This window comes from Equus quagga, chromosome 7 (genome assembly GCF_021613505.1).
Source record: "Equus quagga isolate Etosha38 chromosome 7, UCLA_HA_Equagga_1.0, whole genome shotgun sequence".
NCBI classification, from domain to species: domain Eukaryota; kingdom Metazoa; phylum Chordata; class Mammalia; order Perissodactyla; family Equidae; genus Equus; species Equus quagga.
This window is the reverse complement of record NC_060273.1, coordinates 80,349,520-80,365,828: the sequence shown is the minus strand read 5'-3', so window position 1 is coordinate 80,365,828 and position 16,309 is coordinate 80,349,520. Positions and strand designations below refer to the sequence as shown.

The 16,309-nt window shown below is 35.3% G+C and overlaps 1 protein-coding gene across 3 annotated transcripts; it reads left to right on the top strand.

The window, feature by feature from the left end:
* Nucleotides 1-234: 234 nt before the first annotated feature.
* Nucleotides 235-16,114, top strand: MYOT (myotilin). 3 transcript variants are annotated; one of them, XM_046666059.1, is made up of 11 exons: nucleotides 235-370; nucleotides 2,984-3,068; nucleotides 3,420-3,550; nucleotides 7,494-7,668; nucleotides 8,534-8,638; nucleotides 10,435-10,481; nucleotides 11,065-11,197; nucleotides 12,528-12,735; nucleotides 14,513-14,678; nucleotides 15,114-15,247; nucleotides 15,471-16,114. In XM_046666059.1, exons 5-11 carry the CDS (start codon nucleotides 8,555-8,557, stop codon nucleotides 15,641-15,643), a joined length of 945 nt encoding a protein of 314 aa, XP_046522015.1. In that variant the 5' UTR covers nucleotides 235-370; nucleotides 2,984-3,068; nucleotides 3,420-3,550; nucleotides 7,494-7,668; nucleotides 8,534-8,554; the 3' UTR covers nucleotides 15,644-16,114. The 3 variants fall into 3 exon arrangements, with proteins under 3 accessions (XP_046522015.1, XP_046522014.1, XP_046522016.1); XM_046666058.1 differs by having other exon boundaries at nucleotides 2,984-3,550; XM_046666060.1 differs by lacking the exons at nucleotides 2,984-3,068; nucleotides 3,420-3,550 and having other exon boundaries at nucleotides 268-370.
* Nucleotides 16,115-16,309: the final 195 nt, after the last annotated feature.

Below are 16,309 nucleotides of genomic sequence, written 5' to 3'. Positions count from 1 at the left end.
TGAGTTTTCTTTATACTTTTTCCCATTTCCCAATTCATTGTTCTTCCCCTTACATGAAACTGCTAAAGCTCATAGTCAAAATTTACAACTAGAATAAGGAGGCTTGCAAGAGAAGCTCATGTAATCCCACGCCTTAAATATCGCTAAGACATCTGAGATATTGTTTAGATTGTGGACTCTTACTTTGACACGCCGGCATAGGTAGATGAACAGGCAAGCACATCAGATGTCACTGTTTGGCAGCTGATAAAAGTCAGTGGTGCTATAATACTAAGCACAGAGCCACTAGATTAGTCGGTGAGGGAAGGGGGTGCCTCTTCCTTCTCTTCAATAGTGGGCTAAACCCAGCTGGCACCCTCTGGAACTACGGGTAAGTCCCTTCTTTATTCCTGCTACAGTTTTGAGTTTTGTTTTTGTTTTTGTTTTTGTCCAAATCAGAGAAGTGTGTGCAAAAATGATCTTCAGATAAAAAGTTTGAAAGCCACAATATCATAATGGTATTATGCAAAGATTCGAACAGAAAGTAACTTATTCATTCCACTGAAACTAGAAGGCATTATAGGAAGAGTAGAAGGAAAGATAGGTGCATGTCATTATTTTTAAATCATCATTTTTCCTTGAAAAGGGACACTTGGTCTGGCTGTAATTGTGGTAATATCCTACAGCTTCAAAATACCCTCAATCAATCTTTTGTGTAAGCCTGTGCTATATAAGAGATAGAAAAATAATGTTAAGATTGTTAAAATAGGAGACTGAAAAGTATCTTATTTATAAAGTCTTTGAAATTTGTTTAACATTATTTAGAATAAAATGATACCGTCATGTAATAGAATCTATTACAGAATTGAATTGTTGAACGGTAACTACAAACATGAAGAAAAGCCTTTCAGAGTTACCTGTGTCAACATCTGTATAAAATTATATGTAGACATGAATAAAATGAATCTTTTGAAAGAAGATATTTTTAATTGAGCTTTAAAAAATAACAGTAATTGTTAACTATGTGAGCCAGTACCAAAATGTACAAGACAGTTGAATTCTAAAAATATATGTAAAGAAAAATAAGGAACTTTTTGGAAAATATCCACTGGCTATTTGTTATAGTTTATTCCTTGCTATTTGAAATGAATCTGAATAATATGCCTGCCCGCAAAGGAATTTAGGAACCAAACTCTGGATTTAATTCTGCGATTGAATGAATAAACCCATAACTACAAAACTACTTGCCTTGAAATAGAGTCTTTTTTTGAGAAGATCTAATTAAAGCCTCCTTCAGGATGTTTTTCCCCAACAACTTAAAGGCTTAATATAGTTAATTACTAAAATACACTGTAGCTGAAAGTGCTTGTGTTCATAAACTTGAAATTAAGGAATATATGACTTTTTAAGTGTTCTTTTTCAATAGAGTCTTTCTCTTGGCTGTTTAATTGCATTTTTGTTCTTTCCTAAGACTTCTAGTTTTAATTTAGCTCTAAACCACATGCACAACCTTAGGTTGAAGTTGTTTGGTCTGGAAAATTGTCATTAAAAATGATACTTTGTTCAAGATAGGAAATTAAATAATTATAAGACTTTGTTTCAATGATGACAAACAATTTGGTTAATTTTACCAGTTAAAAGTCTGATTTATCATTATTTCAGTGTTGGTTTCTACCATGTGAAACAAACTAAATGTATTTTTAACTAAATTACCTGATATTTTGAGTAAAGATGAAATTAATGCTACAACAATTTGTAGGGCTAGTCTTGGTGTATAATGTCTGAATGTAGCCCTGCTTAGATTTACCATACTAATGGAAAAAATCAGCGGCAAATAAAATCCTTCAAGGTTGATTTTTGTGGCAAATGATTCATCTAAGGAAAAATGAGAATCTACTGTAGGAAGTCAAGAGCACCAATGCAGAGATACGTACGAGAAATAGCACTCACTCTTTCTTGGTAAGGTACAGACTAGCTTCGTAGTTGCCTTACTTCCTTCTGTACATTTTGCTATTGCACAAGAAAAAGTAAGAGAAGAGCTGAAAGAATTTTAAGATTAGTCTAAAATACATATTAAACAGGTAAAAATAATAAAAAAGTAAAACTCTAAATAATTAGAATATCCAGAACAATAACTAGATAGTATAATCTAAAAATAACCGAAAAAATTTACAAATGGCTCTGGAATGCAATCAGTAACATACATTACATACACACAGAGAGACATACACACAGTACATTTCTTTATCATCTAGTTTGGTACTATGGTCAATCTGGACACAAGGGGAGAAAAAGAGGCTATGAATTTTAAGGCAAAAAATCCACCCAAAGTTGACAGTGAATTATAGATGTTCACTCTACTTTGTGAAATTGTGAAAGGGTGAAGGAGTAAATATGAACATTAAAGTAATGTTCTTTACAAAAGAAGCATATTGCTCCCTTGATTTACCCAGACGTCATTCATCACAAATCACCAGGACATGAATTAACTGGTGTATCAGAAGAGCTGTTGATCTGTTTTGATGAGCAATGGGAAGAATTTGGACTGAATGAAAGCTGATGTTATACATTTAACTGCTGGTAATTTTAAGTCACTAAATTTCTGTGGTTAATGAAACTGTAGCCTCTGGGCAAAAGTTAATCATAAGACCATAAAATTCTCACATTGAGCAACATCATACAATTTCTTTCCATAAATAACCACTTGGCAAACTCAAACTTTGTGCTCCTACATCTTGAAGCCCCTGGGCATGCTTTAAGAATCACCCAGAGGCAAACAAACGTCAATGAATACTTTTTTCTTATTCGTAGGGGTTAAGCCATTTGTGCAAAGACAGAGATAAAGGAAGGGGACGTCTACAAGCTAGGATAGTTTCACCTTAAGGTGACCTTGAAAGCACATAAGATTAAAAAAAAAAAAAGCACATCAGTTCCTAAAGATGTTAAATAAACAGTACTGCTTTTTACGCAAATATTGTAACTGAATCATTTTCTCCTTTTGAAGGAACAATATTCTTCAAGAGAAGGACACTCCATCAAAGCCAGGAGCACAGTATTCCCAGGATCTCAACAAGGAGGGGCAGACCAAGGTTGCTTCTGATTCCTTGCGACCTTCTGTAATTCCAGGCTTGCAGCCCCAAATTCAGGACCCCACCCCTCCAGGAGCAAATCATTATAGTAATAAATTGCCTTCCTCTTCTGTACACCAGCTAAGCATGTTTAATTACGAACGTCCAAAGCACTTCATCCAATCCCAAAACCCATGTGGCTCCAGACTGCAGCCTCCTGGACCGGAAACCTCCAGCTACTCTAGCCAGACCAAACAGTCTTCCATTATCATCCAGCCCCGCCAGTGCACAGAGCAAAGATTTTCTGCCTCCTCAACAATGAGCTCTCATATCACCATGTCCTCCTCTGCTTTCCCTGCTTCTTCCCAGCAGCTTGCTGGCTCCAATCCAGGCCAAAGGGTTACAGCCACTTATAACCAGTCCCCAGCCAGCTTCCTCAGCTCCATATTACCATCACAGCCTGATTACAGTAGCAGTAAAATCCCTTCCACTGTGGACTCCAAGTAAGTGAGTTTTTAAAATATATGTATCTGGATATATACTGCATATACAGAGACCTTATATCTGAGGAGTGTAGGGGGTATGCTATAGTTCTTTCTTCACCATCTAAAAAGGCAATGTAACCTCAAGGTCTTATTCCCTAATTCTCCTGGAACACCTTGACTGACAATAAGAGGTCATCTGACCCATTCTCCAGTGTCCAGGCTGAGCTGGACCCAAATCACCTATACACCATAAAATTACTTACCTATTATTTTCCACCTGGGAAAACAAAATCATTTCCAACACACACAAGAATAATGAACTATTCCCCCAGTTCTAAGTTAAGTTCCTCATGCTGTAAATTTAATGGCTCTCGTTCTGGGCTCAGCTGAGATGAACACCTGTCTGCTCTTCTTAAGCTAGGATTTCCTCTCACATAAGCAGAGGCTATTAAGTTTCTTCTCAGTCTTAGTCTTTTCTTCCTATCTATTTTCCTCTCTGATCCTGAATTTCCACTTAGCTAAAAAGAAAATCTGGGATTCAGACACTCGAGTTTATGAGTTTTCCCTACTATGATCAGAAGAAGGACTTGATCAGACAAAGGCTTATGACCTTAAGGTTTCTTTAGGTAATCAAGACCACACCTTGTTCAAACTGGTTAGGCTGATGGAAATACAGAGAAGAATACCTGCAGCCTTATGCAAGCATGGACTATTTCCACAGCCCTAAAACTGTCCTAGGAGAACCTGATATGAAGAAGGACATAGTGTTGTGCTTTTTTTAAAACATGAACTGAATACTTTGTGCTTATGCAAACTTAGGACTATCAGTTTTCCTATTCCTTGGCTGGCTGGAACATCAGAGAATTAAATCAGAGGGCATCTGAAAAATTGTCTGATGGAATATGTTTTGTTTGTTGCATGCTTATCAACAGATTTGCTGAAATTCTTGTTAATTTCTCTCAGTCTTCTCTAGAGGCTAATTTTTCTAGAGATTCCGATTGTTGGTGACAACTCCAGAAATCTAGTTGAACTGACTAAAGCAATTCAACTTGCAAAGAAACCTTTTCAACATTTTTAAAAATAAAAATCAGGAAAGCCAAAAACATTTGTTAGAATCCTGTAGATACTGGCGTGAACCGTTTGAAATGGCTGATAGTCAATTATTTCTGACCTACAAAAATGGCATTCTCATAGGTTTGACCTATTTTTAAAAGATGCCTTTAAGAATTAAGAGCTCTCTCTTTCTCTTCCCTCCCAAATTCCCATTATAGTCATTATCACACATTATAGCTTCTTCTTGGTTACATTTTACCTAGACGACCTTTTTCCATTTAGCTTTCAATTATTTCTAAATTTCCTACATGAGCATTTTAAAACCTGAAATAACCTTTTCTGACTATAATATTTTCCTTAGTAAAATCTTTCAATTCTATTCCAAATTCTTGCCCAGAAAAGAAAGCCATCGAATATGTATTACCGAGGCTCAACCTAGCTCTGTGCACAGAACTAACAAGAAAGGAAGAAAGGCAAAAATGGAGAGGATAAGAAACAAAGCATAGGAGGTCCCCAAACCAGAGATCAAAGATCCAGCTTTAGCTGTTCCATTTTCAGCAACCACAGATAACTCTTTTAATCTTCCCACAGCCACTTGATACGCATTCAGTGTCCAACTGCACAGGGTGGAAAGCTCTGGCCCTTTGAACATTTGTGCACAACTCCCTCATTGTTATGATGGGCTTAAGTTTGCCCTGTCTTCTAAAATAATCCCTTGAATTCTGACCTAGAGAAGTTTGAAAGCTTTATTTAACTTTTCATCAGTAGGAAACCCTTTAGCAAACGTTTTATTCAGTTGATCAAACCATAGACTGGAAATTGAGAGGAACTCTTTAATTCTAATTATTCCTTTCTGAAAGCTTGCTGTGTGACAATCAGCAAGTTTATCTTATCTGCTCAGTGATTCAGTTTTCTGATCTCTAACACAATTAAGGATCTGGGTGATTAATAGTAGAAAAAAAAGAGATAAAGCAATGTGCAAGTATAATATTAGTTTATAATATGAGCAGCTATCAAGTCCCAACACTTAAGCCATCTAAACTGATAATAATGGGGATATTCAATGCATACAGTGACTGAGGTTACATATACATCAGTGATTCTCAGGCTTGGTTTTGATAATCCTTCTGGATTTCTCAGCTATATTACATTGTATTATGACAGCCTGAAAACAGAATTATTTAATGCTAATTCACTTTAACAAACACGTGTGACTTTTATAAAGATGGTAAGTTAGCATTAAAAAACATAGGTTATTATAATTTCACAGTTAGAGAAATAGGAGAGTTAAGACCAAAGGAATTTTACCACTTTAACCTGGGAATTCGATCTTCAAAAAAAAGGAAAAAACCTGACTATTTAAACACTTGGTGTGGCTATTTACTTAACTAGCAAATCAGACTTTAGTTAAGAATTAATATAGACAACCCTGAAGCTCTGAAATGTAAGGAGGGGAAATGTGTATCATCAACTTTCAATACAGAGCATCCTGAATATGTACAGTGGAAAACATTCATCCATTCTACTGATAGTAAGTATCACCTAGACCCAGGCTTTGTGTTAGTGGATATAAATGACACATTGGTGAGTAACAAGACGTCTTTTTTCCTTCAGTATATTTACAATCTAGAGATTACTAACCAAATCCCCAAAGCCTGCAAAAATTAAAACTCTGGCTACACTCAGAGGAGATACCTTTCCACTTAGCTTACAAGTTCTTTTAATGGTCCTTGAGAATATTTGAACAGGAACATGTCAGAGAACAGACCAAGGTTGCCTCATCTGGATTACTGGAGAACATTTCTTATGATAATGGTAAAATATTCATTGAGGGCAGTGGCCAGTTTTCCCACATTAAATAGATATAAGCTAGCACCTGCAGGGTCATAAATGAATAGATGAAATCTAAACAAAGCACTGTGAAAGTGTGAGCTACCTGACAGATCTGATAATACAAGACTCCCTAAATACCACCCCTGCCCTCTATCAGAATCAACAGGGGAACACTAGGAGGGGCAAGAACAGCTTAGAAGAAAATTTAGGATCAAAACTTGAAATAAGGATTAAACCAAACTTTTCAACTGCTATTCAGATCTGCTTTTTTCCCAACCTCTTTTTTTTCAGTTTACATTTCTTTCTCCTTCTTCCTCTAATCATCCTTTTCTTTCTCTAAAAATCACTTTAGCAATGTTGAAGAAACTGTCATTACTGGAGAAGCTATTTGCTACATAGTGCCATACTTGGATTTTCTAGAATATGAAATTAATAGGAATTGGAATTAATAGGAAAGCCAGAGACTATGTGAACCATAGACTTTATTCAAAACAATAGAATATTCACTAAATACCACTGGTTATGCTGGTAAATGTTTGACAATCAGCTCTGGAGGAAGGAGCCATGATTTGTGGGATTTACCAGTTTCCCTGGTGTAGATACTCCTACCACCACCAATTTCAAACTATTAACATGAGATCACAGGGAGTTGAGAAGAGATGCTAAACATCAGCTCTCTCAAGCCCAGATGAGTCAGCTCTAGCACACCACTGCTTAATATCCACTCATCAATCAAACTTATTAAATTCAGTTGGAAGATTGGAAGAGCTCTCAAGCTGCCAGTAACTAGACTTACTCTCACTTCTTTAGGCAAGATCTTCAAGGAAGGACATCCTCCTCATGTCTAATCTAAATTGTTCCTCTTGCCACTTAATTTTCATTTGCCAAGAAAAGAAAAAAGCTAGTAACCATTATTATAAAATCCTTCTTGACTGTCATTAGGGCAATTGGTGTTTTTAATAACACTAATAGTATTAAGTTGTAAATTCAACCTATCTAAAGGCAACTGACAAAATGAGGCCAACTCTCTTTTATATCCCACATCTTAAAGATCTTTGTTTTATTCTTGTTAAAGCTATCAACAACCTTCATTTGGCCAACCTGTAAATGCTAAGCCATCCCAAAGTGCGAATGCTAAGCCCATACCAAGGACTCCTGACCATGAAATCCAAGGATCAAAGGAAGCTCTGATTCAAGATTTGGAGAGAAAGCTGAAGTGCAAGGACAGCCTTCTTCATAACGGAAATCAAGTGAGCAAGATTTCTGTTTTGTACAAAAAGCCTATTAAACTATAAAATCTAATCTCAATAAGAAAGTTCTTTCTGTCTCACCACCAGCAAGGGATAGGATTATCTAAAAAGAGGAGAATATTGGGTCCTATTCCATTATTTCTCTGCATGATATCACCTCTTGGTTTTCAGTAGTACAAGAATGAAGCAAAGGAAAAATCAATCTGAATGATTTGATGAAAATTTTCTGTTTTAATCATTACCATCTCATAAAACATGCCTGATGACCAAATAACTAATAGGAAATACTGTCAACCTGACTTCTTCGTGTACTTTGCTGTATATTATTGATGGACAAATAGCTATAATTCTCATTATGTAACACTTACTGTACAGATTGTATTAGTCATTTATCTTTGAAACAGTACTATATGCCTTTAATCCAAATTTAACATACCAGTTGCACTGCCTTCAACCAGAAGTTAGTAAGGCAAAAATTCAGTGCTCATTTAATAAAAATTATTTCTGAATGTGAGGACATGCAGACTATATTCGAAGACAGAACTGATGGGAACATGCAGAACAAGGAGGAAGCGAAAGAATTTCCCTTCACTTGGGAGAGACTTATTAAGGGTGATCATGCCTGCCTTTCCCAGGAGAAAAAGAAAACAGAAATGAATATTATAGATGAGGGAAATGGCACTAGAATGGAAGGAAAATGCTTTAAATGAAATAATGTGCTTTTCCAAAACACAGTATCTAACTATAATTCAGTACACAGAACTGTACATCTTTAGTGTAATTCTTGGTGGTTTTAAGGTAAAGCTATACAAACAACTCTTATTAAATCTCAATACGATCTCCTTAATAACTTACTTCTTTAAAGCGGCTAACATACGAGGAGAAGATGGCTCGCAGATTGCTAGGACCACAGAATGCAGCTGCGGTGTTTCAAGCTCAAAATGACAGTGAAGCACAAGATTCACCACAGGTAAATTAAAATAATATTTATCTAACTGGAGCATTTTTTATTTAAAAATGTCTGCTTTTCTAAGTGCTTATAAATAGCATTTGAAGCAAAAGTCAATCACTTCCATATTCCATCAGCCATGATGAACCAAAAAAAATATATATATATAATTTTTAATTTTACCCCATTTTCTGATGGTTCTGATATCTGCATGTGAAGTGTCACAAAAGTCAAAACACCAGTCCTAGTCCACAAGAAACTAGGAGCCAAAGGAGTGAAACTGGGCACTCAAGAATTCCAAGCTTCTAAGTAAGGAAGCTGAAAATAAGATTTTTGTATCAGCTCAACACAACTAGACCTACTAAAAGGGATGAAGCAGGGTCTCACAGAGCAAGTAGCTAGAAATTCAAAATAGAAATTAAATCTCTTTTTGGCTACTGCACAGTTCACATGCTCATTCATTTAACCAATTTACATGGAGCACCTACTATGAGCTGGGCTCTGGAGATTACAGCAAGAATAAAACACAAATCTATCTTTTTTTAGTAGAAATGACTCAAAACAATGTTATATTGATGACAGTTTATCTTATAAATTCACAGTGTATGATTTCAAGGGCAAGGATGTGTTGTTTTTCTCATCCATTCTTTAAAAACTTTAAAATGAAGGTGACAGCACCAGGAAAAGAAGTAGCGGCCAAACTTATCATTATGAAAGGAGAGAAAAAAATCTTACATTTTTTTGTACACTTCAAACATTCTATTTAAATAATACAAAATGTCATCAAACTAGGTATAATGGAAATATCACATCTGTGAATATGAAGAAAAAGTCAAAAATTTAATTTGGGTATTTCGAGTTTAAGTGGATTATTTTTTTTACCAAAAAATTAGTTGATTTCTTTGATCTCTGAATTGTTGTTTTGACATTTTGCTTAGAGAACCTTAAAGCTAGCCAGAAATTGTTACAGAATTGTAAGAATTTTGTTTCAAAATGACAAAATACATTAAATATATTCATCCCCAAATAAATTATTTGTATTGCTTTGCTGTGTTGCTATACAGATGTTTTTCAGATATTTGGGTAGGGACTATATTTTCCACTCCTTTGTATCTCCCACTATGCCAGGCACAGTGAAATATACAAAATAGGCACTAAATATTTAATCAGTTGATTCTATTAGAATTTTAATCAATTCCTGATTTTATTCTCAGAGAAATAATTTTCTATATATAGATATAAATCCTAAAAAGATCTTTGTTTAAATTAAATATACTCTTATTAAGCAGGAAGTAATTAGTGTTGTTTTTCAAAGCCTTTTCATAGCTCTGCACATATCTTCCATGGTGTGCGTTAGGATTTTGTACCATGAGCTAAAAAGAGAAGTATTTTCCAGTCTAATATGTGTTTACTGCTGTTGGTGCCACTTTTGAGCAGTAGGCATAATACCCTGTATCTACTGCCAACACAAGTGACTTCATGTCTATTCCTGTTTTACGAAAGGACAATCTGTACTGTGTGCTCCCATTTCAAACACACCAGGGGGTCATATCATCCTTTGTTCTAAAAGAGTAATCTGAAAAATGAACCACTATCAATTCGAAGTCTAGCTAATTTTCATAAATCATGTCTGTTGAACAGTCTTATTAATTCTGAGGATTTCTTGCTGGAGTATTAGAAGGTTAGTAGAACTAACCACAATTGTACAAATACAGCCAACATAGAATTGTTCCCTTCAACTACAACTACTTAAGTCTGCTTCATTTCAACCTAACAATTGCATATTAACATTATCATTTTGTTTTAAATTCGAGCAGCACAATTCAGAACACGCACGACTACAAGTTCCTACATCACAAGTGAGGTAAAAATTTTTTAATTTTAAAGACATATATTTTGCTATGTAAAATGTTTTCCGTTTAAAAGTGTACTATTTCGAAAGCCCTCAAGTTTCCTACATAACTTTTATAAAGAACAATGTGAATTTTCTAATGTCCAACATCATGATCAAAATTTTTATCTGTTAATCATCAGACCTATCTCGGAGGAAGTTTTTTAAATGTTTTGGTCAAATAAGCCAGGACCATGTTTCCATGTTACACAAGTTTCTTGTGACAATGGAAACCCAATTCTTATTATACAATCTTTGCACATGATAAGAATTGTCCATGGGGTACTCTGCATTTTAATAGATCAGCTTCTTCATTAATTCGTTGCACTGTAAAAAGGAAACAAAGATATATAATTTGGGCCAGATGTTTCTAAATTGCTACCATTTCTACCAGTCATCGAATATACCACAGCTAAATATAGCCTCTCTCCATTGTTATTACACTATCAGATCAAACTCACTCTAGGATTTTAAATTTGATGGCTAAACTATATCTGTGTGAAAGGAAGAGCAATGATAATTTTTCTGCATGGTGATTATTAAACTATTTTTGTAGAAGCAGATCATCTTCAAGGGGAGATGTGAATGATCAGGATGCAATCCAGGAGAAATTTTACCCACCTCGCTTCATTCAAGTGCCAGAAAACATGTCAATTGATGAAGGAAGATTCTGCAGAATGGACTTCAAAGTAAGAGAAGAGTTCAAAAATACTGGAGGAAAATTAACAATGTGATACTAAGTTTTGAAAAATGTGCTCTTCCTCTTCATAGCTTGCTCCACAGCTTGAGAAGCAGCATGTATAGTGGAGAAGAACACCAATTCTAGAGCCAAGGTTACCTGGATTTGGATCCTGGCTCTGCTACTTTCCAGCTGTGTAACCTCAGACAAGTCACTTACCCTGTGCTTTCCTTTTCTTTTCTATTTTTTTTTAAAGATTGGCACCTGAACTAACATCTGTTTGCAATCTTTTTTTTTCTTCTTCTTCTTCTTCTTCGCCCCAAAGCCCCCTAGCACATAGTTGTATGTTCTAGTTGTGAGTGCCTCTGGTTGTGCTATGTGGGACGTCACCTCAGCACAGCCTGACCAGCGGTGCCACGTCTGCACTCAGGATCCGAACCGGCAAAACCCTGGGCCGCCACAGAGCGCGTGAACTTAACCACTTGGCCACGGGGGCAGCCCCCTATCCTGTGCTTTTCTCATCTGCAAAACAAGAATAACAAATGTACCTAACTCATAAAGTTGTTTGAGGATTAACTGAGTAAATAGGCATAAGGTACTCACAATAGTGCCTACAACCTAATAAATACTCTATATAAGTGAAGCTATCATAATAGGATTTCTAACGCAGAATGCCTCTTTAATTCTCCTCCAATAAGAAATTCAATCAACCCTCCTTTCTCTTGCCCTAGAAGAATTTTTCGGGCTAGAAAGGCCTACATTTTTATTACCCTCATTTTGGAGAACTTTTTCTTAGAAAATGTTTTCCCGAATTCATTATGAATGAAAGGCAGTGCATGGATTTAATTGTTAAGGCTTACATAAAAACACTTAAACTGCCATTTGTATACCAGAACTACAGTTTGAGAACACTGTTTAGAAAAGGTTATTCAACAGATCAGCAAGCCTCACATATATGTGCCTCTGGGACTTCATTTGCAGTCACCATTAGCCAGAAAAGCCATATGACTTCCACATTCTTTGTGGAGACCAATACAACATAATGTTCTAAATATTAATTATATAAGTAATTAAGAGATCTTAAAGAGCCTGAGGTTGCATATGAAAGAGCTAGATGTAGTTTGAGATAGTCTGAAAATACTGTATTAATTTCAAGGGTTTTAATTTCCACTGTTTTGGTAAAAATTATTGAAAGCAAGTATCTTTCTAAGCTCTTGCTTTGCATTTTCAATCACAAACCCACTCAGAAACTGGAATTGTTAAAATTCATAAATGGACAATTGGGTCCCAGTGATGCTATTATTTTAACTTATATCATCTCCTTGTGTTTTCATTTCTAGGTGAGCGGACTGCCAGCTCCTGATGTGTCATGGTATCTAAATGGAAGACCAGTTCAATCAGATGATTTTCACAAAATGATAGTGTCTGAAAAGGGTTTTCATTCACTCATCTTTGAAGTTGTGAGAGCCTCAGATGCAGGGGCTTATGCCTGTGTTGCCAGGAACAGAGCAGGAGAAGCCACCTTTACTGTGCAGCTGGACGTCCTGGGTAAGCATTCAAAGAGATCCTAGAGAGTCCCTTAACATCCTGCATTAAAAAAGAAAACCCCAGAGGACTTTCATATTTAAGATTAATATCTATACTATACAACCCAGTAGAATGCCAATTTTTATTGAAAAGCCATGGCGGGGGGTGGGGGGATGGTGGTGTTGAGGGAAACTCAGTGAAACTAGAATGACAGACCTACCATCAAAGCTTTTCTGGAAAGAAAATAAAGAAATGGTACAATTTCAGACATACCAAATAAGGCAGTATAAACATTTCTAGATGTAACTAAAAGGTCTTAAAGTGAAAAATCTTAATGATTTCTCTGGTCTACAGTCTAAAATAATCAATCTGACCCACATTTTCACAGAATTGTCATAATCATGCATAGTTTAAAACTGAGGAATAAATGTCAACCTTTAGCCTCAGACTATGTTCTCGTTACTAGGAAACTAGTCTCTAACTACAACAAAAATATGCCTTCTTGCTTTAGAAAACAGATATGGCAAAACTCAGGTCTCAAATCTGTTTCTAGGAAGGCAGTTCTCATAAAACTGATGTCCTGTTTTAAAATATTACAATTTAAGTGCTTTAAATATATCACATTTGTAATGATTTAAGCCATGGTATATTGCACAAGAAATATTGTGCTATAATTCACTCTTTATTATATAAAAGCTTGATCAATTTAAAGGATGGACAATTTTCTTGAGTTTGTATTCTACCCAGATCAATGAAAAATCTTTAAGATTATTCTATAATAAGGGGCCTCACTCTAAGGGAAAAACCAGTGATCTGGAAATAAAAAAAAATTCAAGGGGCCAGCCCAGTGGCACAGCGGTTAAGTTCGCACGTTCTGCTTCTCTGTGGCCCAGGGTTCATCAGTTCGGATCCCAAATGCGGACATGGCACTGTTTGACAAAAAGCCATGCTGTGGTAGGCATCCCACGTATAAAGTAGAGGAAGCATGAGCATGGATGTTAGCTCAGGGCCAGTCTTCCTCAGCAAAAACAGGAGGATTGGCAGTAGTTAGCTCAGGGCTAATCTTCCTCAAAAAAAAAAAATTCAAGTGATTAAGCTTTGGGCAAATCCTTTTTGTGCCAGAAATACTATAACGTTAGAGCTGAAAGAGACATTGGTGGGCCTCTGTGTAGTCTCCTCATTTCTCCTTTAGAAAAGCTAGGGTTATAGTGTTTTAATATCATTTCCTCTTTTCCCTCAGGTATTTGAAGAAAAGTAAAGATATAATAATTACTGACATTCATATATTATTTTATAGTTTACAAAGTAGTTCTTCATTCATTATCTCAATTGATCCCCACAATAATTTTGTGTAGTAGGCACAGCAGTCACTATTACTTGGGTGTTATTTTACAATAGATAAAATTGAGCCTTGGAGAAACTAGACAAAATTCTTCTCATTTGGCATGGCTGGTGGGGCAAACAGAGAATTTGAATCAAAGTTGTCTGATACTCTTTCCACCACTCGTGCTGCCTCCCTATAGATAAGATGATAAATAAGAATATGACAAACTCCTTGAAGAAAATATGATTATAAATTCAATGCATCATTACATTACTGTTTAGAACTCTAAATGGTATAATAATACAATAATGTTGTATATTATTTTAACTAAAGCTAAAATATGAAGAGTCCAATCCTGCTGTTAGTACTTTTAAAAACTTTTATATCAACATACAAATTTCATAATACTTTGGTTTGACTTAATCTTTTTTATAATATTTCAAATACTTGAATTTTTTTTTTATTAATATGTAGCAAAAGAACATAGAAGAGCACCAATGTTTATCTACAAACCACAAAGCAAAAAAGTTTTTGAGGGAGAGTCCGTGAAGCTAGAATGCCAAATCTCAGCTATACCTCCACCAAAGCTTTTCTGGAAAAGAAACAATGAAATGGTGCATTTCAATACTGATCGAATCAGGTAGGATAAGTATTTCTAGACTTAACCATAGTCTACTTGGGTGAATCCAGTTATACTTTGAAATGCATTATAAATGGCATGCATTTGTGATCTCAATTTGTCTGGTTTTTAAAACATATAAGACATATAATAAACCTCATTAAGCCAGATTCCACTAATCAGAAATTTTAGACATAAAGTAGGCTAGGATTTACCTTTTGACTATAATAAAGAAAGATGTGGCTCAAGGACATAGATGATATAAAGAAGATTGGGAGGGACGTTTAATTCAAGAAAACCAATAGCAATTTGGCAATGACTAGATACTGGCTCAGAATTTCCAAATGCTTCTTTTTTTTTCTTATTAGTCTGACTCTGTATGATAGAGGCATCATAAATAAACTTTCATAGGAAAATTAATTCCTATACTTTCATTTTTTAATTGTTTCTTGTCAGCTTATATCATGATAACTCTGGAAGAGTTACCTTACTGATAAAAGATGTAAACAAGAAAGATGCTGGGTGGTATACTGTGTCTGCAGTTAACGAAGCTGGAGTAACCTCATGTAACACGAGACTAGATGTTACAGGTATGTCACGCTGCTATAAAGTGTAATGTCAGGTGTTCTAAAGAATTTAACCAGGAAGATTTAATAAGAAACACAAATCCCAGCAGAGTATAAAATCTGAGAGATTTTCCCTATACATAATCAGTTTTGATTTTTTTTCTTTCCTATCTAGTAATGAATACCTAGTGCGACCCTTTTGTTTAGAACAGGATTTCTGAACTAACTTTTATTTGATCTATTTCAGCCCGTCCAAACCAAACTCTTCCAGCTCCTAAGCAGTTACGTGTTCGACCAACTTTCAGCAAGTATTTAGCACTTAACGGGAGAGGCTTGAATGTGAAACAAGCTTTTAATCCTGAAGGAGAGTTTCAGCGCCTGGCAGCTCAATCTGGACTCTATGAAAGTGAAGAACTTTAATAACTTTAGCAACATCGGAAAATGCAACAACTACACTATTAGTAACATATTCAATTAAATTTTTGAAATAAATCCATAGCTGTATTAACAGATTATGGCTTTAATTAGGTAATATAACTAATATATTTATAATATTATTTATCCTTTGACTCTTGCACATTCTATCTACTTCTCTGATTTGTGAAGCCTACAGAAAATCTGGGCACATGGGTTTGTAATTGTAGAAGACTATCTTAAAATGTGGGATTTTAACAACTAAGTCATACACATTTAACGATTACAGGTTATGAGTTAATATCAACTTTTTAAACACATCAAACACACCTAAAGCTTGTAAGAAGATTTACTAGTACTGCTTTCTAAATACTGTTTTACTCATTTTCTCTTATAGGAATACTAACATGGTATAGATTATGAATGCTCCATAATTTTATGTCAAAAAAGAATAAAATTTCAAATATTTCAAACAGACTGTCTCCTCTGCACAAAAGTCTAGATCCTTAAGATAAAACTTCTGGTTTTTATATATTAAACAACACTCAGCAAACTCTATGAATGACAAGTTCCAAAAGAGCAACAACATTATATTCTAGAACAGTCTGTCTTCTTGGTGAAGCTCACTTACAGCTCAGTCAATTCCTCCTGAAACTGAGCTAGACTTTCCAT

What these genes read in the sequence shown, in the direction of transcription:
- MYOT (XM_046666058.1), top strand. Translation starts at nt 3,195, where the DNA reads ATGTTTAATTACGAACGTCCAAAGCACTTCATCCAATCCCAAAACCCA. An exon ending in CCTTCCACTGTGGACTCCAA is followed by an intron (nt 3,551 to 7,493) that starts GTAAGTGAGTTT and finishes TTCTTGTTAAAG; the next exon opens with CTATCAACAACCTTCATTTG. An exon ending in GTTCCTACATCACAAGTGAG is followed by an intron (nt 10,482 to 11,064) that starts GTAAAAATTTTT and finishes CTATTTTTGTAG; the next exon opens with AAGCAGATCATCTTCAAGGG.